At 43.3% G+C, this 27,367-nt stretch overlaps 3 protein-coding genes, 1 long non-coding RNA gene and 1 other non-coding gene across 8 annotated transcripts; 3 read left to right on the forward strand and 2 right to left on the reverse strand.

Moving 5' to 3' along the window:
* Window positions 1-634: 634 nt before the first annotated feature.
* On the reverse strand, window positions 635-9,232 carry LOC120661448 (serine/threonine-protein kinase svkA-like). Of its 4 annotated transcripts, none has more exons than XM_039940315.1 (20): window positions 8,920-9,232; window positions 7,642-7,698; window positions 7,084-7,111; window positions 6,850-6,972; window positions 6,581-6,692; window positions 5,360-5,397; window positions 5,187-5,240; window positions 3,743-3,811; window positions 3,554-3,670; window positions 3,368-3,436; window positions 3,038-3,117; window positions 2,821-2,949; window positions 2,500-2,743; window positions 2,330-2,422; window positions 2,081-2,245; window positions 1,868-1,992; window positions 1,639-1,765; window positions 1,294-1,418; window positions 1,033-1,194; window positions 635-956 (listed from the first exon to the last, which is right to left on the reverse strand). In XM_039940315.1, the coding sequence occupies exons 1-20, from the start codon at window positions 9,012-9,014 to the stop codon at window positions 917-919; spliced, it is 2,052 nt and encodes a 683-aa protein (XP_039796249.1). In that variant the 5' UTR covers window positions 9,015-9,232; the 3' UTR covers window positions 635-916. The 4 variants fall into 4 exon arrangements, with proteins under 4 accessions (XP_039796249.1, XP_039796248.1, XP_039796247.1 ...); XM_039940314.1 differs by having other exon boundaries at window positions 2,330-2,428; window positions 8,920-9,231; XM_039940313.1 differs by having other exon boundaries at window positions 635-1,194.
* A 1,643-nt stretch (window positions 9,233-10,875) lies between these two features.
* Window positions 10,876-15,540, reverse strand: LOC120661449 (protein MAIN-LIKE 1-like). The gene is made up of 6 exons (XM_039940316.1): window positions 15,387-15,540; window positions 13,331-13,420; window positions 12,593-13,246; window positions 12,346-12,507; window positions 11,882-12,265; window positions 10,876-11,798 (listed from the first exon to the last, which is right to left on the reverse strand). Exons 2-6 carry the CDS (start codon window positions 13,412-13,414, stop codon window positions 11,229-11,231), a joined length of 1,854 nt encoding a protein of 617 aa, XP_039796250.1. The 5' UTR covers window positions 13,415-13,420; window positions 15,387-15,540; the 3' UTR covers window positions 10,876-11,228.
* Window positions 15,541-15,666: 126 nt separating this feature from the next.
* On the forward strand, window positions 15,667-25,630 carry LOC120661450 (transcription factor GTE12-like). Its single transcript, XM_039940318.1, has 10 exons — window positions 15,667-15,962; window positions 16,320-17,087; window positions 17,172-17,220; window positions 17,326-17,372; window positions 17,499-17,553; window positions 17,627-17,671; window positions 17,809-17,930; window positions 18,027-18,093; window positions 24,840-24,961; window positions 25,050-25,630. The coding sequence occupies exons 2-10, from the start codon at window positions 16,596-16,598 to the stop codon at window positions 25,317-25,319; spliced, it is 1,269 nt and encodes a 422-aa protein (XP_039796252.1). The 5' UTR covers window positions 15,667-15,962; window positions 16,320-16,595; the 3' UTR covers window positions 25,320-25,630.
* LOC120661451 lies at window positions 19,805-24,613 on the forward strand. The gene is made up of 2 exons (XR_005669909.1): window positions 19,805-23,447; window positions 23,783-24,613. It is a non-coding gene; the product is annotated as an uncharacterized LOC120661451 (long non-coding RNA).
* Window positions 25,631-27,261: 1,631 nt separating the features above from the next.
* TRNAH-GUG lies at window positions 27,262-27,333 on the forward strand. Its single transcript has one exon. It is a non-coding gene; the product is annotated as a tRNA-His (tRNA).
* The last annotated feature ends 34 nt before the right edge of the window (window positions 27,334-27,367 follow it).

Consider the following 27,367-nt stretch of genomic DNA (forward strand, 5'->3'; position numbering starts at 1 on the left):
ACAATTGTTTCTGAACTAAAGTAAATTTTTTCTATTATAAGTTTTTTTTAAATGTAGTCAAGTGAAGCTTTCTTTTGAAGATCTCGTTACAAACACGATGATGCATTCAGATTTTAATTGGATAGTTGATTCAAGAATTGTGATTTTTTAATTGAATCTTTCTTTGCATGCAACCCCATGCACCAATGAATCATACGCCAGACAGTAAGAGAAGACTTCTACTTCTAGCCTTCTGTGATGCTTCGAGGTCACGCGCGCTACCTCAATAAAGGACCTTAGAATTTATGTTAGATAATCTAAGAACCAACCTCTAATTTTATACAATTTTAAGTTACTAATATACAAGTTGAAGTGAAGGACAGATCTAGTGCAGCGGTAGAACCTACTGTTTATAACCAGAAAGTCCAGGGTTCTAACCCAGCCTCTGCACATTTTTAATATGCAAGTTGAATTGAAGTAGTAAGTACTGTAGCAGGTAATCAACGAGGAGCGCAATTACAGTGCGCGCGCCAGCAAATATTGCCGACATATCATCCAAGCTTCAAACCAGACTCATGAGCACAATCGCCACTTTCGCTAAATGTTCCCGCCAAACCCTCGACACTACTAGTATATGTAAAAAAAAATGACAGAATTCTGGCCAAAAAGATTCACGATATTTTAATTAGATGGCAACTGGTAAAATTTGGATATGTCTGTGCTGTTCTTGAGATGTTATACAAGTACAGCGGTGGAAGTTGGAGTATATAAGAAAATGAGCTGGAGAAATGTTATTCACCATGAACACAACAAATGAAACAACAGATGGTTGGGACCGTCTAAAAGAAAGAGTTCTAAAGATTGCATTATGTACACTCAAAATTAATTATACACCGAATCAAAGATGAAATATCTCTTCTTTTTTGTATCGCATGAATCAAACGGAATTGAGATCTTGCGAAACTTGGTTTTGCCACCTGCTACAACGGCAGAAACTCATTCCTTGTCATGGCTATACTAAGCAAGGGAAAAACACAAGAATTGCGGACCAACCTTGTTAGAAGGAACCTTGCCAGCGGGCTTACGGTAGGAGCAGCCAATGGTGGCGTACTAGCTAGTTTCTTGTAGCTTGCTTGTTCGGAGGGAGGTTCAGGCTTCTTTGCAAAAACTGAAGCTGCCGTCTCTTGAAGGCCTTGCAACGAGGACTCCTTTGAGCTGCATCAAAAGGAATGATGATTGATGAGCAATTATGAGCTGAGAAAATGAGCAAGGTATATCCTCGAGAGACAGTATGAGAACAAGTGGTGGCCCAACCTCCCTAGCCGGTGCAGCAATCTGCCAATCAGTGCTTCGCATGATCCAGGTATCTCATGTTCTAGATCCATCAAGGAATCAAGGAAAGCATGAACAGCAGGCCGTTCAAACCTGTCACCAGTAGCCTGCAGCATAATTGCAAGAAAATCCTGAGTTGGAATAGATGACTGGAGGGATTCAAAGTTATCAAGACAAGAATTGTCTTAGCAAATGCACTAGCGCTACTAAACCATGGTAAAAAATGAGTATGAATTAATCAATGCGGCGATTTGGAAGATAGAATGGACATGTTAGTAGAATATAATTGAGAAAGAACTAGGAGAGGGAGCATGCAAAACACATTACCTCCTTCAAAGAAGGGATTATCAATGACGAGATTGTAGGTGAAGCTACAGAACTAGAAGCTCGAGAAGCTGATTGTCCATCAGGTAATTGCCGTGATTTGCGACCTTTTTGCATGTCTAGACTCTCACTAGGATGAAGAACATAATTTTGTCAAAGAACACTTACAATGGGGCACAATGCTTCTATCTTCAAATTTGAAGTACGGATATAAGAGTAAACTTGGAAGTACCTTTGAACATCTTGACTATTTACACCAGAAGATCTATGCGCATGTGATTCCTTCTCATGCCTGTTGACAACAGGTCTTTCTCGAGCATTTCCCTTTCTTAACCCAGCCTGCAGAGCAGCCTTTGCCTGTATGTACCGCATAGTACATTAAAAACTAAGCATTTACTAATAACCAAATACAGAAAATAGGGAACAAATTATTCATCTGCATCACCTCGGCAAGGTTAACAGCACTATCCTCTAGTGAAGCGCTTGGTGCCTTTTCTTGGATCCCCAGCCTTGACCTTGAAGATCTTGGAGTTTCTGGGTCTTCACTTTGATTCCGAACAACTGTCCCACTGGAAGACATATCTTCATATGAGGAGAATCTGCTGGGAGGCTAACAAATGAGGTGTATCAGTTGCTGCTGCTCCCAGGACAGTAGGCCTATTAATTTACAAATTTAATGACATTTTTAATTTACCTTGGAACTATGGTTGCTAGCTGCTGGGTACACCTGAGGTGTTCTTGAAGACCGTAGCACAACTGTTCCTGACCCACTTACAGATTGGTCATTCTGGTTCTGGCAAAGAATTTTAGTTAGTAAAATCATCAAAACTTAACAAAGTTGCATGCCACAAATCAAAATCTCACATCATCAGTAGAGCTTTCTAGTCTCCCACGATCATTCAGAGATTCTTCAGACCCAGTATATGATGTCCTCCACTGATTTTCTCGATCAGCTGTACGTTTTGGTGTATTTGGACTTTGAGGCACATCAAATCTACTATCCTTGGTGGAGGCAGTCTGAGGGGGCCTTGAAACAACTCGGACAGTTCCCGTGCCCTCTGATCTATCAGGCAAATCCCAGCCTGTAGCTTTTCTGACTGTTCCTTGACTACAGTAGAAAAAATAATCAGGTGTGTAAAGACGGAAATGAAGTTACTACTTTACTTACTGATTTCTTAAACCTACCTCAAAGGTGGAGCTGCATCTTTTGCTCTATCAACCTTGATAGTACCTGTACCAACATCATCTTCTTCAACATGTGCCTGGCCATTTTGTGTGGCGTCAATGCGTTTCGCTGCAAATTTTGGCCGCTCTCTGCCCAAGACAGCAATAGAAGCACACAGCATGAATGAGATGAACATCGATACAATAAATTATCAGTTCAAACAGTGTAGCCATTAACCTTATTCTCTCAAGAAGCTTCGAAGTCTTTCGTGCATTTTTTATGAAACGATGCTTAAGAAGATCCTTGGCACTAGGCCTCTGTGAGAAAGTGAGAAAAGAGAACATTAAGCACAAGTGAGGAGAATATAAATTTAAATGTCATTCCAGCTTACATATTATATTACCACGTTAATTACTGCCAAATAAGAAACCACGACAATGACCCATGATTTTAAATAAAATACAGTATAGTAACTAAAATGGTATAATATATAAGCAAATCAGGTACATAATAATGCAGAAAAAATGGCTCATGTCACGTGTAGAAATACAGAACAAGGATTTTTACCTCTGCTGGATTCTTCCTTAAACATAGTGACACAAACTCTTTCATTGGTTTAGAGAAATGCTCATCAAGCTGCATATTAATAAATACAATTTATCCTCTTGCACAGAAATGCATAGCGATGCTGCTTTTGGTAAGTTGCAACTTGCAACACACTTGGTAACAATTGTTGAAAATGAATCAAATGACCTGTGGAGGATTTTCACGAGGTATCATGAAAAGAACTCTCATGGGATGAATATCTGCCAAAGGGGGTTCACCTTTTGCCATTTCAATAGCAGTAATACCTAACGACCAAATATCTGCCTGCATTGAGACATAACTTTGTCTAAATAAGCTCTCAATATGAATAAAACTGTTTAACAAATGCACAATTACCTTCTCATTGTACCCTTCAGAATTTTGAATAACCTCAGGTGCCATCCAAAAGGGTGTTCCAACAAATGTCTGAACAGTTCAAAATCATTAGCAGCAACACAAAGGTTTGATCTCTAATTTATGTAAATTGTAAAGTGCAACACACAAAAAAAAATCACAGTATGATTCCAACAGATGGCTGCAGGATTGTCATTAAGCTAAGTGTTAAAATCCTACAATATCAACATAGTGATATATGCTGCCTTCCATCTAGAGCACAGTCAGACAATACAAACAAGTGCATCTTATTTCTCGAACGCGCAGGAGAGTTGCACATCAATATGTTAAGGAGAGTTGCAAATTCGGAGGAAACATAAAGCTATATACATTTTCCATGAACCAAGTACACCATCAAGCCATATGCGAGGCTCCATCACACGGTGATGTTGTAAATAATGTAAGCAGCAATCATAAACAGGTCTATTATCAGTTGGGAACCGCAAATTTGGGCATTTTCCTCCGTGATGAGGCATTTCATGAATGGTCAATAACAATTAGACCATCTTGCAGGATGAAAGAATATGTACAGGAATCATAATCCACCAAGTTACATTAAAATCTAAAAAGGGCATTTTTTAGTTTGTCGTCACCAACTGCCAGCTCAAATTTCCGGAAAACAGTGTTTTCCCTACTTGGTTGGATGCCTCTTAGAAGCCTGGACTCAGTACCCAGCCAACATACTCCCAAGGACAAAGCTACTAATGTCTAAAAATGTCACCAGAAGTCCATTGACTAGAATAGAAAAGGTTATCTATTTATGTACATGAAAAACAATTGGTTAAACTTAAGGCACCTCAATAATACTGATATCAGAAAAGCCTGAGAAGAAATCCTAGAAGTTCTCACATTAATCAGGAGAAAGGAAAAAATCTAAACCATGAATATGGAGGGAGTAGATTTATAACAATGTACATTTTTTTACTAGATCCACAATAGCTGTATGGAAAATACAAGTGCATTTTTAGCCATAGATATTAGAGTTGTATACTGAATATAAACATATTTCTCAAATCTAGCCATGGCTTGCACGGATTATTCCTAGCTTTACAATGAACAATGTAATGATTAAAAGATGCTACAGTACCTACGTGCTCCATTGAGCTGGACAGGATCATATATGAATGTCTAGCAGCACAGCACATATATGGTAAACACAGTCAACAAGTACTGTTTTCAACAGGGACTGACAGTTTAGTCATCTGGAAATGATAGCTAATCAGTTTACAAGAAGAAATAAGGGGGTTTGATTCTAGTATCTTTTATACCAAGGATTTCATTAATGAGTAGAATCTAAAATCAATCATCTAGGCCAGTCAATTTGAGCTATAGTTGAGGGTTTAAAAGGTTCCTGATGCATACGCAGAAGTATTGAGCAACTTGACATGATCAAATAATGGTTATGTACCTTTCTCCTAGACATTGTTTTAGTCAGCTGTGCAGAAACCCCAAAGTCTGCAACCTGTGAAATACAGGTGGTAACATCACAATATTTATTATAGGCTAGATATGAAGAATAGCAGTCACAATGAAAAACATTCCTAAATGTAAAATCTTCCACAAGTATTAGGAAAATTATACCTTCACATCTCCACTTTCAGTGAGAAGGATATTTGCCGCTGCAAAATATCAAACAATTTGTCATTGCAATTTACATCATGCTGGGCATTACAAGAAAAAACAGCATTGGCAACAGCATATCCTGATTAATAGTCCTTGCAAAACAACAGGATCTTCTGTGTTTGTGTAATAAGCTCTATGTTTAACAGTATCAAATATAATGAATCCTTACATGTCAACACTGAGTAAATGGTTTGGATTGGCAACCGTAAAATTGGATGCTAACCCTCATCTTTCCGCAAAGAACTTTTAAGGTAGATCTGTTTGACCATAACCCTTCGCATCACTATACCTGTAGAAGGACATTACCAACTGTCCACTAAACATGTACGTGTACCCCTTAGATTTGCAACTAGGGTGGTTTGGCATTGGTGTTGCTCTCCCTCTATATCCACCAGGCACCAGCACCTCTAAGATTTCAAATTTGTCCAGTCTCATGCTGCTACCAACAGCAGTAACGATCCTTAACCCAACCAAACATGAATTGAATAGCAAATAAGATCCAAATGTTTTCATACAAGCAAGGAATTTAAATGGAACAGTTAATAAAAGGTCAAGTAACTTTATTGTATCAATAAAGTCATAGTCAACTAATTTGACATGCAGTATTAGATATGTTCTGCACATCCCAGGATGGGAATGGAGTGATTACTTGATTAGGGTAGTTCGAATGGAGTGGATAGGTTTCCAGAAAAATATTTTGTAATGCAAGAGTAATACTGATACCAAGTAATTGTTGTAGCACTATGAGAATACAGTAACACCATCCTTATAAAAAAAAAGCTTCATGTCCATTGGTTTTAGTTTCTTCCGGTTAGCAGACAGACAGAGGTGTAATACACTGCTTATGTCTTTGTGGCTGCTATCAATCAAATGGCCGCATCCAACTAGATACATTTATTTCCATGGCAATGATATATACCTAACTAGCAAAGGGATTACCAAGACCAACAGGAAAAGATCTATCAAGAATTCAAGATATATCACATACACTATGCAACGAGGTAAGTCAATCTGAAAATATTATCCATTACCACCTAAAGTAAACACAGCTTAAGGGAAGGCTCATTCCAGAAGAGTTCGATTGCTATTGGGTTGGTAGTTCCGTAGTTGCTCCAAATAGTTGCATGTTTTCAAGAGAAACATCCAGGTAAGAAAAAGGAAAGGGGGGAGAAGTAAGACCTTTAATATCACGGTGGATTTTTCCTTCAGAATGCAGATATTCAATTGCATGTAACAAGTCCCTCAGAATGCATGCGATAGACATTTCATCCAGAGGAGGGCCAGCTTGAAGCTGTCACAGAGATAAAAGCAACAGCAACATTAAATTATCGCCCAAGTAATTTATCTGATGCTTGGCAAATGAAAATGGAATAAAATTAATTTCACTTCTATCTGCATTGTATGAAGCATTGTGCTGAGTCAATTGATAAAGGATATATAAAACATACAAGATCAGCCACAGAACCACCAGCCATGTATTCCATTACTATCCACAGTTTAGTCTGGTGAAGATAAGAGCCGTAATAATCAGTTATGTAAGGGCACCGGCATTGTGACAAAACAGATATCTCCTGCAACAGGAAATAAAGCCTTTTAGGGAAAGAACTTTCCATACCAATGCATGTTAAGTTGATCCTATGATAGCCTAGTATCAAATATAGAGCACAAGGTGAAACTACAACCTTTTGTATGTCTTCAATGTCATCCTCACTGCATGAAATTGGTTGAAAAGAAATTAATAAATTGGAATAAATTCTTGGTGGAAGAAAACAGACCAGAAAAACAAAGAATCTACAATGACAATGTGTGCCGATTAGTTAAGTATTTTCCAAGGAAAATTTAATTACAGATGCAGAATGAGGTAGAGGACTGGTAAAGTTTGCAGTTTCACGACAAGCAGTTTCTTTCCAAGGAAATCTAGTGGTGATATAATTATATGACAGTTTCTGACATTAATTAGAGGGAGTGGCCGATCAAAAAAGAAATAGAGGGAGTGGAAATGCATGCAAGCATAAGGCTAGACATGGGCATCCATTTCACAGAAAAGCAAAACTTCTCCATTCCTTCTCCATTTTTTTTAAACATAAACACACCATCGGTGTTGAATATGGTAATTCTTTTTTATCCAAAACACATAAGCATTTTTGTGTAAAATAGACGGAAATATTACAGGTGTAGTGAAAATAGTAACTAATATGTTGAAAAGGGAAGTCAAGGTAAAATCTATGTTATGGACTTACGCTTCTTCCAGATCAATGACTTTTATAGCAACCTCCTTATTCAATTCCTTGTCAAACCTACAAAAAAAATAACACAAACGAATATTGAGCAAGCATTGAAATTCAACATAAAATGAGGTAGAAGAAAGGATAGAAGTACAACTCATGTGTAGAATTTAAAGGGGGGCTAATGCCTATGGATATGAATATATGATATAAATACCTTTTAAAGTGAATGGGGAAATAACGTAAATGTTATAACATTCTCCATGCAAATAGCACACCAACTTTGATGTGCATTATATGTGAAATAAACAGTATAAATTATTAAATTTATTGAGCAACGATACAAAGTACATAGCGGAATTTCCATTTCACATGCTAACTATTGTCTATTCCAAAGGTAAGAATTTAAGTATAGAGGAAACAGAATATGGAAATTTCCTAGGCGGTGAGTTACAAACAAACTATTAACCAGTTTCCCCACGTAACATGCACACCCTTTATTTTTGAGAACACCTGAAGCTCGCGCATCTTTTCTTTGAAAATGAGGAAAGCAACCAGTAACAGCCTACCCCTCACTTAAGTGTGTCACATCATAAAGCGCTTATGTTCTACATGAACAAAACAATTATACCTTCAGTCATGGTGAGCAAGCATATTCCTTAGTCCTCACAGGAATGGCATTTCCCCACATAAAGATAGCTATTAATACATAGAAAACAAGTCCAATAGCATGTGATCACTATTTCAAAGGTTGGTTACGTAGCCGCCTGGGTGGTGCTTAGGCACTAGACGCCACGCTCCTGCCGAGCGCCTAGCCTGCCTAATAGGCCACTACTCACTAGGTGCCACCTGCATATCAGTTTTTTAGAAGCAGAGCTGCCATCCAATACTAAAACCACTCAATTAAAACTGTCATGCCCTGCAATATACCAACCCGTGTTCGCCAAAATCCCTCACCCAGCACTCAAACCGCATCATTTCACACCAGATCCCGTGAAACCACCAATGCCACCGAACTAAGGTGAACAAGCAGGTGGACAACATCACAAACGCCACTCCGCTGGCCACTCGGATACCTAATTCCCAAAACTCAACGCACGAATTCCCCGCCGGACCCAGCCCCGCCTCGAGCCCCAACACTCAAATCCGCAATGCCGCTCGACCGGCAGCGAAACTAGCGGCTCAATCGAGCGCGGCCACCGCCCGCCGCGCATCAGCTCGGAAATCCGCGCGATGTAATTGGAGGCGAGAAGGAAAATTTGGGGGGCAGGAGTAGGAGGGCGTCATCCGTACCCTTTGTAGACGTCGCCGAAGGAGCCGCGGCCGATGAGGTCGCGGCTGCTGAACCGCGCCTCGACGGCGGCCGCCATCGACGCCGAGTCCGACATGCCTCGCTACCCCGAGATCCGGCAGCCGGGCTAGGGTTTTGGAGGGCCGGGACCGCTGCCGCGTTCGCTCGCCGTCTTCCTCCTGGCGCTAGGGTTTGGGATTCGGCGTTCGTCTCGCGCTACTCGCTGCCTCCGGTTTCGCCCATTTCGACAGGTCGCGAGATTTGGCGTTGGTGCCTGGTTTGCGCCTGTTCGTCCGGGAGGGGTGCCTGCAGAAAGAAGGTGGGGCCGGGAGGTAAGGGATTCGATAGACACTGTCGTGTGGGGCCCTCTATAATGTCCCATCCTCAAAGGTCTGTCATCCGCGCGAAGTACTGCACAACTCGATCGAAAATGATTTGTAGAAATTCGTGGTTTCCCGCTGCTGACTGATGATGAGTAAGGTTCGCGGAATAGATGAATGTTTGACAAACAAATGATACATCAATAATTTGGATCGGAGGGAGCGAGAATGCGAGATACAATACAACATAACTGGAGTAGTTATTTGGTTGGAGAAATAAAACCAGGGGATTTGTCAAAATCATGTTTTCCTGTTACGCACCAAACATCGTATTCAAGAAAATGCTTGCATTAATTTTGGCCTATTTCTTTCGGCCTATCGTGCTTTGCTGGTGAGGGTTGAGGGCAACTCCAGTGTATGCTCCGTGCAGAGTGCGACAGTGCAGAGTGAACTACCATTAGTTGTTGTTTTGAGAACAAATGGAACGCAGTACAGCCCTTCAGCAGCATCAAGGCTGGGAGATGTTGCATTAAACAGGCCGTGAATAGTGCAAGTATAAATCCTTCCATCTAGCACTAGCAGGCATCTGCATCCTGGTACCGCTGGTTGCAGTCATGTCAGGCTCAGGCAATGTGAACGATGATCACAGCTCATGGATCAGTTCCCGGGCCGGTGCCTGAACCTGTTGACCTGAACGGAGTCGCAGTGCTCACCGCCGCCGCCTCATCTGCCTCTCATGTCGGCGTCCTCCTCTTCCACCTCGCGTTCCACGCGCCCTCCCCGCACTGCCAGTCTGCCACCTTCTTCCTCGGCGGGGATGGCACCCGCGGATGTGGGTGCGGGTTTGACGAAAATCTGCCCGCAGGCAAATCCGCAGGGTTAGAAAAAACCCACCCGCAGGTAGACCCGCGGGTGCATTTCTGCACCCGCACCCACACCCGCGGGTTTCGGGCGGATTTCGGATGTCCGCGGGTGTGACAATAGATATAATAAAAATACACAAATCTATCAATTTAAATAGTCAAACATCACATTTCTATAAATAATAAGGGCAAACAAACGACAAATTCATAAATTCAAAGTAATAAGAACAAACTAATAACAAATCCATAAGTTTTTGTGCTCATTTTATAGTTAGGATTAGTTAGGATAATTGAGCTAAGCCTTATCTAAGTACACTGGGATGAGATTTCTTTGTTTGCGGACGGGTGCGGGTCCACCTGCGGGTGGAATATTGACCCCGCACCCGCACTTGTCCTGTCTAAAATCCGCGGATAACCGCGATGTGGGTGCAATTGCCCCCTATCCTCGGCATGCAGGCGCGCTCCTAGGTGTTGCCGTGCTGGTTATGCGCCGCAGCATCATGTGCAGGCGTGCAGCGTCTGGAGCTGCTTCAGTCTCTGGATCATGTGGCTGCCATTTCTGCTGTTGCTTCTTCGTGTGCCAGTTCGGCTGGAGGGGCCTAGTGCAGCCTGTTCATGAGATTCTGAAGACCCTTCTCTTCGAGCATCGAAAGCGGCGGCAGCACTTTGGTGTGGGAAGCGGAAGACTCGACGAGATCGTGGATCCGAGTGCCTGCTGCATGAGCAGTCGAGATTCAAGAATAACCATGCTTAGTGTTAAAAAAAGAATAACTATGCTTGCAAAAACAAGGGCACTGAAGCTTAGCAGCAGCAGCAGCATCTGGAACCAAATTTGTACAGCAGAATAACTAGGCAGGTCATCGTCTAGGCGATAGACTGCACGTTGTGGCGTCTGCCTTTGGGGCTACATGCTGACTGCTGAGATATGAACATGGGAAATCATTGCTAATTGCACTGACAAATGGCAATGGCTCCGCGCTGTGCTATGCACAGCCACATTAATCCACACTATCAGGAACCCCAAGAAACCTACAACCAGCTAACTGTCAGCACTCAGCAGGGCAACAGACTAAGTTTTCTTTTTCCACTACTTTGTACAATACGAAGGCCAAGAGCTGGTGGTCTCCGTCAGAGAAAAATTGGATTAGCTGCCTCGGCACCCACTCCATCCCTGTGCTTGAACATTTTCAGCTGCACACAGAGCCTTCCACTCCTACGGAGGTCTTCAGTGCCCCTTGGAATTTGAGTTTCGCCCTCATCTTGCCGACCCCGCTTCATTGATTCTGGTGAGCTTGAACCTAGAGATGAAGATGACGGGGTCATTGTCAAATGGGAGGTTTGCCATGGCTCCATGGCCTCTTGTTCCTTGTACTCATCACCCCCATTTAGTAGAGGACTGGTGCCATCAAACACCATGTCAAACTTGCTTGCCTGATATGGGACAAGCTCGCCTGGATACTGATGAGGGTTCGAAGGATCCTGAAAGAGTGAAGGTTTCCCCCTTTTCCTTGGGTTCTTCGACCTGACAGGGCCAGTTTGGCCCTGAGCTGCTTGATGTTTCCTTCTGTTGCCCTGTGGTGGAGAGTAGTTCTTGATCATTGTACCCACTTTCTCTAAGAAGCTTGCAACCTCTGCAGGAAGCAAGTGTCCCTCAAGATACCGATCAATTACTGGGAGATCATTCTTCAAATCTTCAATCTGCAAGTCACAAACAATAAGGACACTGAGGCCCACCATGTAAGCAAAATGCACAAGAGATCAACTTTCTGTAAAGGCCTTACCATTGAAGAAATGTCATGCAAGGTATTCCGACTACATCCAGTAGCATTCTGTCCAGCCACAGACTCATATGGTGGTAGGGAGTTGATATTGGTTTCTGCAGAAGGGGTGAAACGGCAGCCAACCAATTGATGGAACTCCTCAATCTCACGAGCATACTCAATCCTCCAGTCTTTCCACTTACTCCATGTTCTTCTTGCCCACATTGGTACGCCATGGAGGCGAACCTGGTCCCTTCCAAACTGCCTAGCAAACCTGTCAGGAACATACACCTCCTTTATGTTAAAGCTGATTAGCCATGTCCGTGAGTAGCAGATGTTATCTGCAGCAATGCAATATTCTGGAACAATTGCTGGATTCATGTCCTTGTAAGGGTTCCAATTGACCTGAAAACATAATTGGGATAGTATAACATAACAGTTGAACACATTGGAACACGAGTACAAGTAGGTAATTTGGGACTTGCCTCAGATAACTGAAGCTGCTCGAAAACTTTTCTCCACTCCATAACTTTTTTTCTTTGTCCACGTGTTGCTCCTCCAAAGTTCCACCGGCAAGCCCGGGGCAGCAAGGTGCTCTGATTCTTCTGTTGTGGTTGAGTTATAGGAAGGTACTCATAAATCCAAGCCTTGCGGGAACAAGGGGAAGCCCAGATTAGTGAGGCAGATAATACAGAAATCAGAGATAATAAATCATTCAGATAAAGAGCATACCATCAGCAAAGTTGCACTGCCAAGAAACTGTGTTGTGGCATTAGGTGTTACTGCAACAGACAATCCCCTATACAGATGAGCAAGGGCTGCAGCCCCCCAAGCATACTCACGGATCTTCCTAAAATCCGCCAACAGGGGTAGATATCTTGGGGATACAAATCCTCTCATTGTGTCAGGAAATAAGGTGGAACCAACCAGGTATAGAAGGTATGCTCTGGTGCTATATGCGATCTCATTAATGGTCGGATTTTCTGGTAGTTGACTGAACTTCCTATACAACCAAGTCAACCTAATTAAGCCACACAATTGCTCTCCATTTCCAGGGCTCTCTCCAAGATAATACAAGCACATTCGATTCACAGCTTCATCACCAATTGGCTCTGCGGTCACCACATGACCAGTCACTGGAATGCCAAGAATGTATGAAACATCACGAAGTGATGGTGCCATTTCAAATCCCAAGAAATGCGCAGTATTTGTCTCATTGTTCCATCTCTCGCAAAAGGATGTAAGCAAAGAACGATCAATGGTAAACCCAGTGGTAAGTGCAAGATGTCCAAGACCACTAGCATTAACAAGCTGTTGCTGCTGATCAGTCAGAACCCATTCCTTTAGCTTTCGAGTCTGCTGGCTTGGAAGCAGAACACCGTACCGCTACAAAATTTAGAGTACCTCGGTGTGTAACTTGTTTAAGATGCCTAAGTAATGAAAGGAGTAAGGAACGAGAAAGAGACATACTGTCCAAATTTGTGAGCTACCAACTGGTCTTCGACTATTTGCCTTCTGTTGTTGTGCTGTCAAACCTTCTGATGCAAGGTCCATTTTGTCCTGAGAAACATGATTGCAGTGGTAAGATGGCAGCATTAACAGTTAACACATGAAAATAAAAATGGGATACATGATAAAAGGATACATGCCATACATTCATAGCTTTTCCATTCTTCCATTCTCTGGTACTTTTATTTTGACTATATTACAAATCTAAAAAATATAACAGTTGCAGACTTGGGAAAATAAAACCCCTTCTGAGTCTCTTGCGAGCAGTGATATATATCTTGGGTGACAAGAAATATATAAAAAAAAACTTGGCCTGCGGGGGGACAAGCCGCCCCCTGGGCATTATCTTAAGAAGGGCTTCTTCCACAGACCGAGAAAATCCCCAAACCCTGACCCCGCCATGACTCTGGGACCGTAGCCTGGAAGAGCCCCCTGGGCCACGGCACAGAAGGCGCACACATGGCCCCGACCCACCTGGGTCACACACGGTCCTCAGGCGTTGGGCAGGCCGGTCTTGACCAGTGCTTTGGCACACGAAATATATGGCCACTTTCCTGTGTTATACAGAATTACAGATAGTCCTTGGGGGATGAATGATTGCGTCACTACCATGAGGAAGTGATTGCATAGGCCAGCATTGGGTGGTTGCCTGGCTGGTTTCCTGACCTTAGTTCGGCTGACACCAAGGTGGCATCAAGCAAGCAATAGGATGAGAGAGCAGACAACAAATTGATTCTCTTACTTTCTTCCTAGTCTGGCCAGATTACAATCCGTGAGCACAAGCTAACAACCCAAGCTAACGAACTAATAAACCAATCTAAACTGAGTAGGAAACCAAAAAACTGAAGGGATCATAGCTGATCAGGAGTTCCAGACACCTGTGTGTGACTTCTTCCTGTGATACTGAATACTGCACATAACAGATTGAGCATGAATAGTACATGGTAACCTCCCTCACAACAAAAAGAAAAGGTTAAATCTAGTCCTGCCAGTGCCAGACATAGTATTACTGTGTCTGCATAGCAAATAAAAAGAGGACATGTTTAACCTCATTTCTAAATCTTTCCTCTTCTAATGATGCATTAACTTTTGGTTTAATTTCTCCAAGCATAAACTTTCGGTTCTACAATATTCTATTGTAAATCATCCTATTAGGCTGTTACTAAGTGTTTCATTCATTACCATCTTTAACTATTTCAATCATTAACATCTTAAAAGATCAGCATAAATCCCCAAAAATTAACAACTGCCATTCGAATCAGATGACAGGTTAAAAGTTAAAACAGGGATGACTGAAGTTACACTGTTATCCAGCTAAACCATGATCACTCTGAGGAAACATTAAAATAGTTGTTTATTCGTAATCCCACATTCTCATGTTAATCTTCCCGTCATAATTCCTGTTGAGAACCTATAAAGCTCCTGAACTACATCATTCTCTTGTGGTGAGAAGTAACTATTTATCTGTCACTAAATATTATTGTACAATCTCATGTTACTATAAGGAAGCAAAGACAACTAAATGCATATGCAAGCAAATAATCAATATAAGCAAGCAACTGTAACAGGTTGATTATGCAAATAATCAATATAAGCATAGCAACTGTAAGAGTTTGATTAAGGTATACAGACCAACCAGAGCCGCAGCAGATCAGGGTGGCACCCCTACCTGAAAAATGCTGCCCGTACTTAATGCAGCACACCCTAATTTTGCACAACATTTCGCAGTGTTCCACAGATGACCTCCTACGTCCTACTACGGTCCTACCGTCCTACATTCCTACCACGGCCGGGCCTTGCCACACGAAAACTCAGTGTCTCGAAAACCAAGGGATATCAGAAGCTAGACCATGGGATGTGAAATCGGTGCATTATTGGCTCGATCAACTAAGAATCGCCAACCAAGGCGCGAAATGGTACCCTGGATCTGGGCTTGCGCCATGCGGCTCCCCTCGACTCCAGCGATGATGGGGTAAGAGCAACAACAGAGAGGAGGCGGTGGCGACTGCTCACTCACCAGAGAGGATCCGAGGGCGCGCCACGCTCCTCCGCCTCCGGGGCCCGGGCGCCTCCGATCCCGAATTCCCCTCCCACTTTCCTGGTTGGAGGTTGGAACCTGCGAAAGAACGAAGCGACCGTGGTCCGTGGGAGGGGTAGAGAAGAGACACGAGAGGTGGTCAAGTGGAACTGAGAGGGCGTCTCTTCCGCTGCCACGCGGGGCCCAGTCCTCAGATCGCTACGTGGGGCCTACCTTTCAGTGGATCGAAGCCATTCGAGCCCGACCGACCGAGCGAAGGACCGGGTCGGTCGGGTTCGCTTCCCACGAGCCCGGGTTAAAACCCTAGTCTCCGCTGGCCCGCGCCGCGATCCCCTTTCCACTTCACCGCGGCCGCTCGCTCGCTGGGGAAGAGCTGCAGCGGCGTCAGCGGCGGCGGCTGCTTTGTTGGCGCCGCGTGCCTCCGACCCACCCCGCGCCGTCGTGGGATCTGAGGAGGTCCACGGACCGAGAAGAGGGAGGGGGGCCTCCCGACCCTACGGGGGGCGGGCCTCGCGCGGCAGCCCCGCGCTCTCTGCGACGGCAGAGCGGCACCAGGTTGGTTCTTCTCTCCCGGCCTTTTGTCTCGAGAGGACAGAGTAGGCGCTGCGGTCGGGTCGTTTGACCCGCTCTAGGGTTTTCAAGCTGCCATGTGGCTTGCTTCGAGCTTGCCGGTGCGCTTCGATGTAGTTCTGTAGATTGGGTAGGATAATTGGGCAAGTTATAGTGTTGTCATGCAACCTTTTGAAGAATTATATACTGTCAAAAGTTATGTAAAACAAATCCTGCTTAAAATTGGCCGTGTAACTTCGAAGCTATTCATGTTACTGTTCTGCTGTTGTTTCCTTTTTGGGTTTACCACTTTGTCTGGTGCAAGGTATGCAACTTTGTTCTATATCATTCTTCTGTTTTCAGCCCTACGGAGGATGTGCTGCGTGCCTATCTGAGAGGTGACGACAGGTCTGAAGTTACTGGTCCTCTGTCGAAACCAAAAAGCAAGTGTTCTCACCAAACACTGTGATCTCACGGGAGTGTAAAAAGAGGAGAGCAGTCTCACCAAACACAGGTCTGATAAGCGGTGAACCACCACGTCCTAGTACAGATTCAGAGGTTGGAGAAATAAACTCCCAAGAATCTGATTCTGAGGTGACATCAAATTCTATATTTGAGCACCAATCATTCCCTAAGAGCATGGCTGAAAGCATGAATGTTAGCAAGACAAGGCTGTGTGGGAAAATTCTGAAGAAGCTCATGGATCACAAAGGTGGTTGGCTTTTCCACAAACCAGTTGACCCTGTTCTTTATGGGATTCCTGATTACTTTGATGTTATCCGTAATCCAATGGACTTGGGTACTGTTCATATGAAACTTTCAAACAAGCAATATGTTACAGCTAGTGAGTTTGCAGCAGATGTGCGACTTACATTCACAAATGCAATGAAGTATAATCCTCCAGGAAATGATGTCCATGCAGTTGCTGAACAGTTAAATAGAATATTTGACTCAGAATGGCGATCAGTGATAAGGAAATGGAATATCAGAAACCCAGTACAAGAGCAGAAACCGATGAAGGCAACAAAGCTTCAAGCTGCCATGAAATCAAAGTCTTTGATTGCTAAAGGGCTGGTCACATGCTCAAATTCACTGGCAAAGGAGTCATCAATAAATGCAATACCCTCCAAAGTAGGATAATTATATACCTACCCACTTGATGGTATTTCTTTTTTATTGATAATATTTTAATGTATTGCTATCTGCTGTCCACAGGTAAAAATTAAATTTTTTGTCCGAGGCTCTGAGAATACCTCTCTTAAAGGTTTGAATGACATATCTTCTCTCAATTGTTGATCTTATTGTATAGAATATCCACTAGAGGATTTTTAATGGTTTACTTTTTTTTGGGGGGGATCCTTTCATGCAGCTGGTAGCCAAGAGTGCTCTATAGATAGTTCACTTGCTTCAACCAAGGTTTTTGGCTTGACTGCTCTTATTTCTGTTTTGAATTGTTCTTATCTTTGTCTGATTATGGCATAATGCCATCAGTAGCTGAATGATGGTCCATTCACCCTCTTATGCAATATCTTCTATCTTCAGGAGAATGATAAAATATCAAGAATACAATCAAATGAGAATAGGGTTTTATCAAATGGTATGGTCTATGCTGATACTTTCGACCAAATTTTATGTTATCAGTTATCTAACAAACTTGCCTACGACTGTAGGAAATGAGTCAGTGTCTTGCAATTCTCTTGCTTCCTCTGAACAAGGTAGATGCTATCAATTATTTGATGCACCTGCTTGTATTTTAGTTTTACATTCTTACTTTATAGTTATAACAGCTTGAACTTTATTTTCTAAATATTGTTGTTTCCTAATATAGTGCATCTTGTGATGTGAATTCTAGGGGAGGAAAGTTATGTACACCTTGAACCTTTGTCACCAAGTAAGGCCCTTCGTATAGCAATGCTCAAGAGTCGTTTTGCTGGAACAATTGTGAAGGCACAACAAAATGCACTTCTGGATCATGTAATATTTCTGAATTCATAATGAACATCGTACACGATAACTTTTTCAGAAGACATTTCTCTATGGCTCTTACTGAATGCCGTTTTGATTTTCTAGGGGAAGGAAGTAGACATTGCAAAGTTGCAGTTGGAAAAAGAGAGACTGGAAAAAAGGCAGCAAGAAGGTAGGAAATGTTCTGATGGTTGTATGTGCTTGATCTGTTACCTCTGCCAAGTTTGGTCAATTCAATTGTGCCTCTGTATTCATGAAGAGCTCTCACTAGTCCTGTTCCTTTTTAATACAATAGTATGGGTGATTAGATTGTTGGTGAACTTGCTATTCTACGAACTTGCTATTCTACTCAATATCCTAAATTTTTCATTACACTAGTTGCTAGCTAGAATTTCTGAATAAACGATGTTCCCACCATAATTTTTTGTTTGGATAGAGGGGTTTCCCCCTAGAGTCTAGATTATGATGGAAAATTACAATTTATGCTAATTTGAGGGGATTAGATCAAATTCACCCCTGTCCAGATAGAGCCCTAACCCCTAAGTGCCAGGCATGCTGTTATGGCTGTTGTTGGGATTGAGATCGTGAGAGAGGGAGAGGGCGGTGGCGCGCTACAGTACCCGCGGGTACTGTTCACTAGACGCAAACAATGACTCCACTAGACGCAAACCGAAAACCTAAGAACAAGCCTTTTACATCTCGACTTATTTTAAATAAACTGCAATTCTTTATTTTTGACTCTTGAAGCTACGGCGGACACCCTCCTTGTGCTGGACCTGCACGTAAGTAGCCGCCTGGATCCCATGGAGACCATCGGAACGAGAGGGGAGGACAGGTATCGCCACCGGAAATTAGTCGCAACAGCGACCAGCGGAGACGTCCTCGTGGTGGCCAGTGACGGAACGTGATGGCGCTAGGCGATGTGCCTCCGCCGATGACAAGGAGGAAAGCGCCTCCCTTATCGCTGCTGTAGAATTGGAGTTCGCTACCTAGCGCGCGCTTGAAGACAACGGCGAGTTGGCGCGAGCGCTGGTGGCCTCCCGACGGGACAAGGTCGCGCCCCTATTTGCCGAGGTCGCGCCCCCAATTGCCGAGGTCGATCGCTGTCAAAGCCGCCTCTTGCATCTCCAAGCGCATCTTCTGCAGCCGACACCGCGCTAGGAGGCCGCGTGCTGCAGCCTGCAGCCGCACCGCTGCAAACACATGGCAGGCATCCTCCCACGCAAACGCCTTCTTCCCGAGCTGTGGCAAGGCTACTGCTGCAGGGACGACTGGATGCCAGCAGCGCGCTGCAACCGGCAGCGGCGGCGCAGCTGCCTGGGTGCCATCTACGCCCCCGTAGAAGATGCCCTCGCCGTGCTGCTGTGGAGGCATGGGGCTAGGGGCGGTGAACGATGGGAAGGCGGCTGCGAACCTTGACTCCAACAAGGTCAGGCGGGCCTCCATGTCGCCCATGCTGCTCAGCAGCTTGGTCATCAGGGCGGCCAGACCCTCCATGGTTGGCGGCGGCGGCGGTGGCTCAGACTTGTCGTCGCCTGGCATATCTGATACCAGATTGTTATGGCTGTTGTTGGGATTGAGATCGCGAGAGAGGGAGAGGGCGATGGCTGATGCGCGCTACAGTACCCGCGGTGCTACAGTACCGCGGGTACTGTTCACAGATTGGATCGCGACGGCGGCTAGGGCTGCAGGGGCGCTGGAAAACGCCGGCCGCGGGGCTTCGCCCACAGCCCTCAAGAGAGAAGGGATTTCCTTCTAATCTCTTGCTTGATTAGATTGATACATCTCCTCTCCTTATATAGAGAGGTTTACTTGACCCCTAAGCAAGCGACTAATTAACCCTAATGGGCTAAGGCCCAATAGGCCCTTGACTCCTCTAACACATGCCCTATGTTTTAACATGGTCTCAAGCATGTCACATAGTAGCACGATGCATGATATTTTATTATGGGTAAGAACTGATGGAGGGACCTTTGAACATGGCAGTCAATTCTAAGACCAGTTTTTCTTTTCAATTTTCTGTGACGATATTATAGGCCAGTTTGTTGTTCATCGAGTCATTCATGGAAACGGTCTTAGTATTTGTGGAGTAGTTAAAGAAGCTAATTTAAGAAATTATCTTACAACATTTGGATTTTGGGGAAAAATATCTGGAACAGTATGGAGGGATGCAAATTGGTGACCCTTAGGTGCACCTCCAACCCTCTTTAGTTCAAATATTTGTGCTACTTCTCCAAAATAGGACCCCGTTTTAGAAATGTAGTACAAATATTTGAACTAAAGAGGATTGGAGGTGCACCTAAGGGTCACCAATTTGCACCCCTAGAGCTCTGTATATGTATAGTGGGGCGTAGACAACATATGGTGTGATGCAATATAAGTTGTAGAGCATTGCATATAACTGTGGGATGATATTCTTAAATACCAATGGATCTTCAACCTTGACCATTTCCATAAGAAAATAATTTTAAAGTTACCTCTTATTTCGAGTCAGCTGCCATGGTGAAATTGGTAGACACCCTGCTCGTAGAAAGCAGTGCTCATGCGTCTCGGTTCGAGTCCGAGTGGCAGCATTCTCGAAAGAAGTTTAAAATAGGTTAGACAAGTACACATGGTGGGTAACTTACTTTAGGAAAACGTGTTTTCGTAGCTTATATGCTCTGGGAGGGTTCAATTTTGAAGATGCATTTTGGCCCATCTTTCTCTTGGTGCTGGCAGTAACCAGCCTAATCAATGCCTGGTGCGCAATAACTGGCTATCAACATGAACTGGCTAGAGATTTTTTACTCATGGCATGTTAGAACTGTAGCATTCTACTTAAGAAGGTCGATAGAATAGATAAGGTTGTGAGGTCAGGGGGAGTTTGTTTGAACTTTGAAATGGTGAGCTGATTTGGGGAGTTTTCATTGGCACTTAACTGCAAATTTGGTAGGGTTTGAATTGGCTTTTACTGATGGTGAATTTACCAGTTAGTGAAGTTATGCATGTAGAACCTCCCACTCTTGAAATTTATCGTTATTCAGTTGCAAATGCTACGAAGTTATATTTGCTAAACGCAATTGCTCCCACCTATTATTTTTCTAATGTTCTTTTTTTGCTCAAGGCACTATTGGGGATAGTAGCAGCACCTTGCTTCATTGGTTCTGTTGCTATACCTTAGATACAGTCATTGAACCTCTTACTGCTGCCTCCAGTGTCTACCTTCTGCTTCTTTGGTTTGGATTACCTGAATATTTTTATTCCCATCGATCAATATTATAGTACCTCTTGGAGCTCCATGGCACAACCTACCATGTTCAGTTCTGATAGTGGCACCTTTTCACTGTTTCCAATGACTAGCGTGGAATATGCCATCTGCATGTATCCTTTGCAAAATTTTCCAGTTCCATTGAGGGCACTGTATTTCACCAGTGTTGCATGGATACGTGCGTCCAAAATTTGATGTATCGACGTGTATCAGATATATATGGTGATACACACCAGACTCTTACTGGATAGGTAAGAATAGAGGCAGATGTTTTCATGAGGAAGAAGGGAAAAGTGACTCGCATATTGGAAGATTGTGTAGAAAAGGGTAAGAGGGGAACAGTGCAGCCTTTTCTTTGCTCTGCTATATATACTCCCTCCGTTTCATTGTTTGTCCATAGCACACTATGTGCAAGAACCAATCAATGTGAAATGCCTATATGGGTCATGATGTCATCAAGGGGGCCGCCACCTCTTTGACTTTATATGCTTGTTAGTTTGTGAAAAAAAATGTGCTGTGCTTCTAGCTTGATTAGTAACAGTCCTTGGTAGGTCCTTGGTGTAATATCTTGTTCCTAGACTTGTGATGCAGCTCATCTATTTTGTTCACACCATTCGGCACAAGCCATGATTGCCTTGCCATTTTTTATCCTGCTTTGTACTTTTTGTTGATTAGTTAGTCTCATCTTTTTCGTACCTAGCCCTTGATTCTCCACTCCTTCACTTCTCTGCCTTTTACCTCCTGTGGAGGCCCTATTGCTACCACTATTTTCAATTCTTGAGGAGTCTCTTTTTCTCAAAAGCGGTCCCTCTAAGCTCTTCAATTGAGAGTCATCTTATCGTGATGCTACATCTGTAGCACTTTGAACAATTTATTACTACTTTTGTCACCTTGAACAGTTGATCGCTACTTTTGTTGTTTGTGCTCTAGATGGAGGGTAGAGGGGGATCTTCCCCGTTCCCCTTCTGCAAATGTCTCCCATCATGTACAAGTAGGTGGACATGTTTTGATGGCACTGTTGGGGCTTTCAAGGCTTGTTCTCATGTTTTTTAGTGAGTATGGCCCTGTCATTGCCTTTGCTCAATAGTAGCCTCTTTGCTGTTGCAACAAGAACCACCAAACCTTTTTGTTTAAAGCAAGATATGTGTGAAATGTGTGTATATGCAATCACTTGCGGCGAGCTCCCTGGAACCGGGATGCATTATTACCCAAAGGAAGGATAGATAAGAAAGTGATGATGATACGTGGCCTGTGGGCCTTACTTAGAGGAAGAGATGGTAATGGTAATGACCTGTGGGACCAGTGCCATGTTGGACACACAATGGACCACATTAGAGAAACTTGGCCTCTAAAGCCGCACTAGAAAGCTGGTAGCATCTGCACGAATAACATTTCCATCACTAGCATTACATTATAGCATCCACTTAAATTTCGAATGTGTAATACTGTCTTCAATATAAAAGCAGGTATTCTGGCCCCTAAAGTAATCAATATTGTCTAAATCACCACCTAAAGTGGATTAGGAAATTGTTTCATTGTTGGGGCAGGTTATGTGGATGATGACAATTGACATGGCATTAATTGCACACTCCATGCTTCTTTCTCGTACTTCCTTTTTTTCCTCTTGTTCTCTCCATGCCATTTTCCCCTTCCTCTTCCTCTTCCTCTTCCAGCCCCACCTGTACTACTGCAGTGCTGCTGCCATTGTATATCAGCAAGGTCGTCAGGAGCTCATGGATCCCCTGCATACCTCCGTGACCGCGCGTGCTGCTCACGATCATGTAGAAGATTGACATTCAATGTAGCTAGAAAATTTAATACATGATCATAATTGTCCAGATATGACAATATTGCCTGTTTGGTCAACTTGTGTGTGCCGCATTCCCCAGGCATGCCGCTTCTTGTGTCAGTTGTTTGCAGACTCATTGCTGTCCGAAGTGCCCCTTTGCGCGCACCTTGCAAAAGCCTTCATGCTTGTTGTTCACCACACCGCCAGATCTGGAGCTTGGCCTGCTCGCTCGCCTGCCTGTGTGTGAATATGGTGCTCGAAACACACCGGCATCCACCTACTGCCACAGGGGTCCACATGCTGTTGTTGCATGAAGGAGAAGTGAGAAGAAACAGATGGCAGGTGGGTCGGAGTGGAAGAGAGGAGAGAAAAGGAAAAGAAAGAAGCAAGATATGTGGGGTCAATGCCATTGTCATTGTCGACATAATGCGCCATGCCACAAACCACCATAGAGTTAGAGCACGAATGCATGGTTTTGTATTTGAGGGAGGTTAGAGCGCCCCACCTAACCAACCCGACCATAAAACCCAGGTGTTATAGTGGGAGGGGTGGGGGCCTTAATCCTTGGTCCAACATTCCCCCTACGGCGTGCGAGTCCGGCGTAGCCCGCAGCAGGTTCTAGTGCCCGGCGTAGCCTGCAGCAGGTCTCAGCACACGAGAGACGCAGGGGAAATCGCGCAGCGGAAATGCGTGGCCGGGAGGGATCGAACCCAGGATCTCGGCTCTGATACCAAGTTAGAGCGCCCCACCTAACCAACCCGATCATAAAACCCAGGTGTTATAGTGGGAGGGGTGGGGGCCTTTATCCTTGGTCCAACAAGGGAGTTAACTAGACAAGCCTCAGTACGCCAGGGGATGCATAGCAGCACTTAAGACATCTCATTTATATTTGGTTTAGTCTTATCAAGTATACACCTATTGATTTTAAGGTCTTTGTCCATTCTAATCTTGTCTGCTAGCTTTGCGACAACAGTAAAGAGCATACACCAAGTGACAATTAAATTTTGAAACTTCCGATTCAATGGTCTCTTTCTTAGCTGGGCATGAAGAATTTCTTTGGTAGTTGTGAGCCATGAAGGTGAACATCACATGCTGAGGGATGATGGTGGCCTCCTGGTTATATTTTCCAGAGGGCAGGTTTGCTTGAGCGTTACCAAAGTGGTGCATCTCATAAGTGTCTGGAAGCTCCATAACATTAGGGTTGCTAAACTGATGTGTAGCTGCATTTGCACAAATTTGTGATTTGAAATAAGAGATGGCGAATTGGCAATGGCTTGATCGGGGTGGGGCCAATGGGGTTAAGGGTAGCCTAGCATGAACATTTGTTTTGAGCGCAACTGATTGTTGATGGAGGTAGCAAGGAATGGTTGCCTTTTTTTCGTCTCTCTCCACCCTTCCCACTTCCTGTTCATGGAAATAGTCTTCCACCATTTTCCTCCTTCACTATACCCTGGACGCTGGCAAACTTGAATTCCAATCTTTCAAATTGATTTAAAAAAAAACTTTATAATTATGGTCAACATCACTCATGTACCATAAAATATTAGCTGACCTTATAAGGTGGATGCTTTTTTACTGTTAGTTTGCATGTAGATCAGGATGTTTTTACCCTTCTGCATGCCTTCAGAACAGTTCCAGTTAGTTGACATCTTGGAAGTCCAGGCTAAAAAAAGCGTAGTTGGTCTCTAAACATAACTCGATAGAGGCATTTCTTTCTTTCTTGTTCCTGTACGATTTTATTTGTTTCACTATTTGGCTATCAGCCATTCAGCCTTGTGTTATGCTAGCTATTTCTCTAAAAATATTGACAAGGTTATGTCAGGCCCGTCCTATGAAGATTGACCTTACATGGCTTAATGTTGAATTTTTTTCCATGTTACAGAGAAAGCAAGAATTGAGGCCCAGGTAAAGGCTGCTGAAGCTGCTGCGCAATTAAAGCTAGAGGAAGAAATGAGGACCAAGCGCGAGAAGGAAAGAAAGGCCGCACGATTGGCACTGCACATGGTACTTCCTGCTTGCCATTTCCTTACCAGATCATTTCTTTGCTTGATGCTGCACTATGGTTACTCGAGCTGTTCTCTTTGGCGTGTAGATGAAGAAGACTGTTGATATTGATAATAGCGACTTTCTGAAGGACCTGGAGAACTTGTGCCAAAAATGGCAATTGAATCCTCCAAGCAAATTGATCGTAGATTTTGTCCATGGGATTGAGTTGCCAGAGGGCCTAGGGAGCCCACTGGAGGCCCTTGGCCTATTCATCAAGAATGATCTCGAGGAAGAGGTTGACCATGAAATGGACGAGAGTGTGTCAACCTCTCTGAACGCTGATGTTGAGGAAGGAGAGATCAGCTGTTCTCAATAGCATACCTCTATCCAGACTGTGAACCTGGAATTGTAGGATTATGTGTGCTATGTAATCTATTCCGCCTTCATACAACCTCATAAGCAGAGTAATAGTGTCAATTCATGTGGTCTGCTGTGTCATCTAACCTAGTTGCCCCAGAATGTCTGCCGTATGCTGGAGTAGAATAATTTTGGCATCGCCATCACTTTTGTGGTTGTCATGCGCCAATGTATATTATAGGTGTTCATACGCTATTCAGACAAGCTACTGGTTGGACTTTCTATAAAAAGATAAAAAAGAATAGTATCAGTGTATATTGTAGTTATATATGGTGTTAGCTGTTATAAGCTGGCTTTTTGCCATTCGTTTTGCTCTTTTTTCCCTGTTCTGTATTTATGAATCAGCGAGGCACTGTTGATGGATCTTGCTTTGCAGTAAGTCAATGGGCAATTATTAATTATGTTCTATCAGTCTGCAAGGTCAGATTCTCTATAGTTCAACCATAGGTATAATTATGAAATTAGCTCTATATATTACTAGGTTAAGGATCTGTTTGGACAAGCTAAAGTTAGATATTAAATTTTAGTACCTATTAGCATTTATACCGATGCAAAAGTTTGAGTTTTAAGGGCGGTTCGTCCTTCCTGATCTGGCACCCTAATCAGTCTTGGTTAGTCTGTTCAAGTGGTGGCAGCAAGCTGGAGACACTCTCAACAAAGAAACCCGATAAGGTTTTAATTCACTGGTCATACTAGGTGCTTGGATCCTTTGGAAGTTGAGGAATGATAGTTTAATGGCGCCTCGCCCAGGATTGATCAGGCCCTTCTCCTGGCACCTGGCACAGAATAAGGCCGATCCTGGATGCTAGCAGACGCCAAAGGATTGTCTGGTCTGGTCACTGCTTGGCACAGAATAAGGCCGAAGGCCGATCTCTGGATGCTAGAAAACGCCAAAGGATTGTCTGGTCTGGTCACTGCTCGACCTGGTGGTTAGCATTGTGTGGTGGTAGTTGTGGTGGACTTTTGTTACATGCGCGCTTGTTTTTTTTTTAACCCAATGTGGGTATGTTTGTATGGCTACTTTAGTCTTTTTCTTCTTAATGCAATGATACGTAGCTCTCATGCGTATTTAGAACAAAAAAGTTTTTAAGGGATGTTTAAAAGAGCTAAAACTACTCCCTCCATCCCAAATTATTAGTTGTTTTGACTTTTTTAGATATATAGATTTTGTTATGCATCTAAACATATTATATATATTTAGGTGCATATCAAAATCTATGCACCTAGAAAAGTCAAAATGATTAATAATTTAGATTGGAGAAAGTAGATGTTAAACTTTAGCACATAATAGCACTTATATCCAATACTAAAGTTTTTGAGTCTTAGCTAAAATTTAGCCACCGTATTATTCTTGTTTGGAGGAGTTAGAAGCTGTTTGGGAGGGCTTCACTTAAAATAGCTTCACCAGTGAAGCCAATGCAAATGAAGCAAAAAAAATTGTTTTCATCTGACTTCTAGTTTATTTTAGCGCGAGCTTATAAAATACCTTCACACTATATTATCTCGATTTGCGTGAAACAGGTGAAGATGAAGCTAAAATAAACCCTGCCAACAGACCTTTAGTGCTAAAATTTAGCGCTTTTAGACATAGCATTTGGATCCAAACATTGTCTAACTAAAGTTTAGCCCACCCATTAGCACTTCTGTTTAGAGAAGTTGGTGCTATAGTTTAGCACTTTAGACATTAGCAGTTGGATCCAAAACGCTCTCAAGTTGAGTGCTAAAATTTAGCACCTATTAGCACTTGTATTTTTGCTAAAGTTTACCCTATAGTTCTAAACTTTAGCACTTTGGGATATTAGCATATGAATCCAAACACCCCTACAAATGGCAAAGGAGGGATGGGACTAGCTGATACGGATCACATGATATAGCTGCAATAACTAACAGAATGCAACAAAGTGGCTGTAGTTTAGTGGTTAGAATTCCACGTTGTGGCCGTGGAGACCTGGGCTCGAATCCCAGCAGCCACAGTTGTCAACATTTTTGCCTGATACATCTTTTTTT

This window comes from Panicum virgatum, chromosome 2N, assembly GCF_016808335.1.
Source record: "Panicum virgatum strain AP13 chromosome 2N, P.virgatum_v5, whole genome shotgun sequence".
NCBI classification, from domain to species: Eukaryota; Viridiplantae; Streptophyta; class Magnoliopsida; order Poales; family Poaceae; genus Panicum; species Panicum virgatum.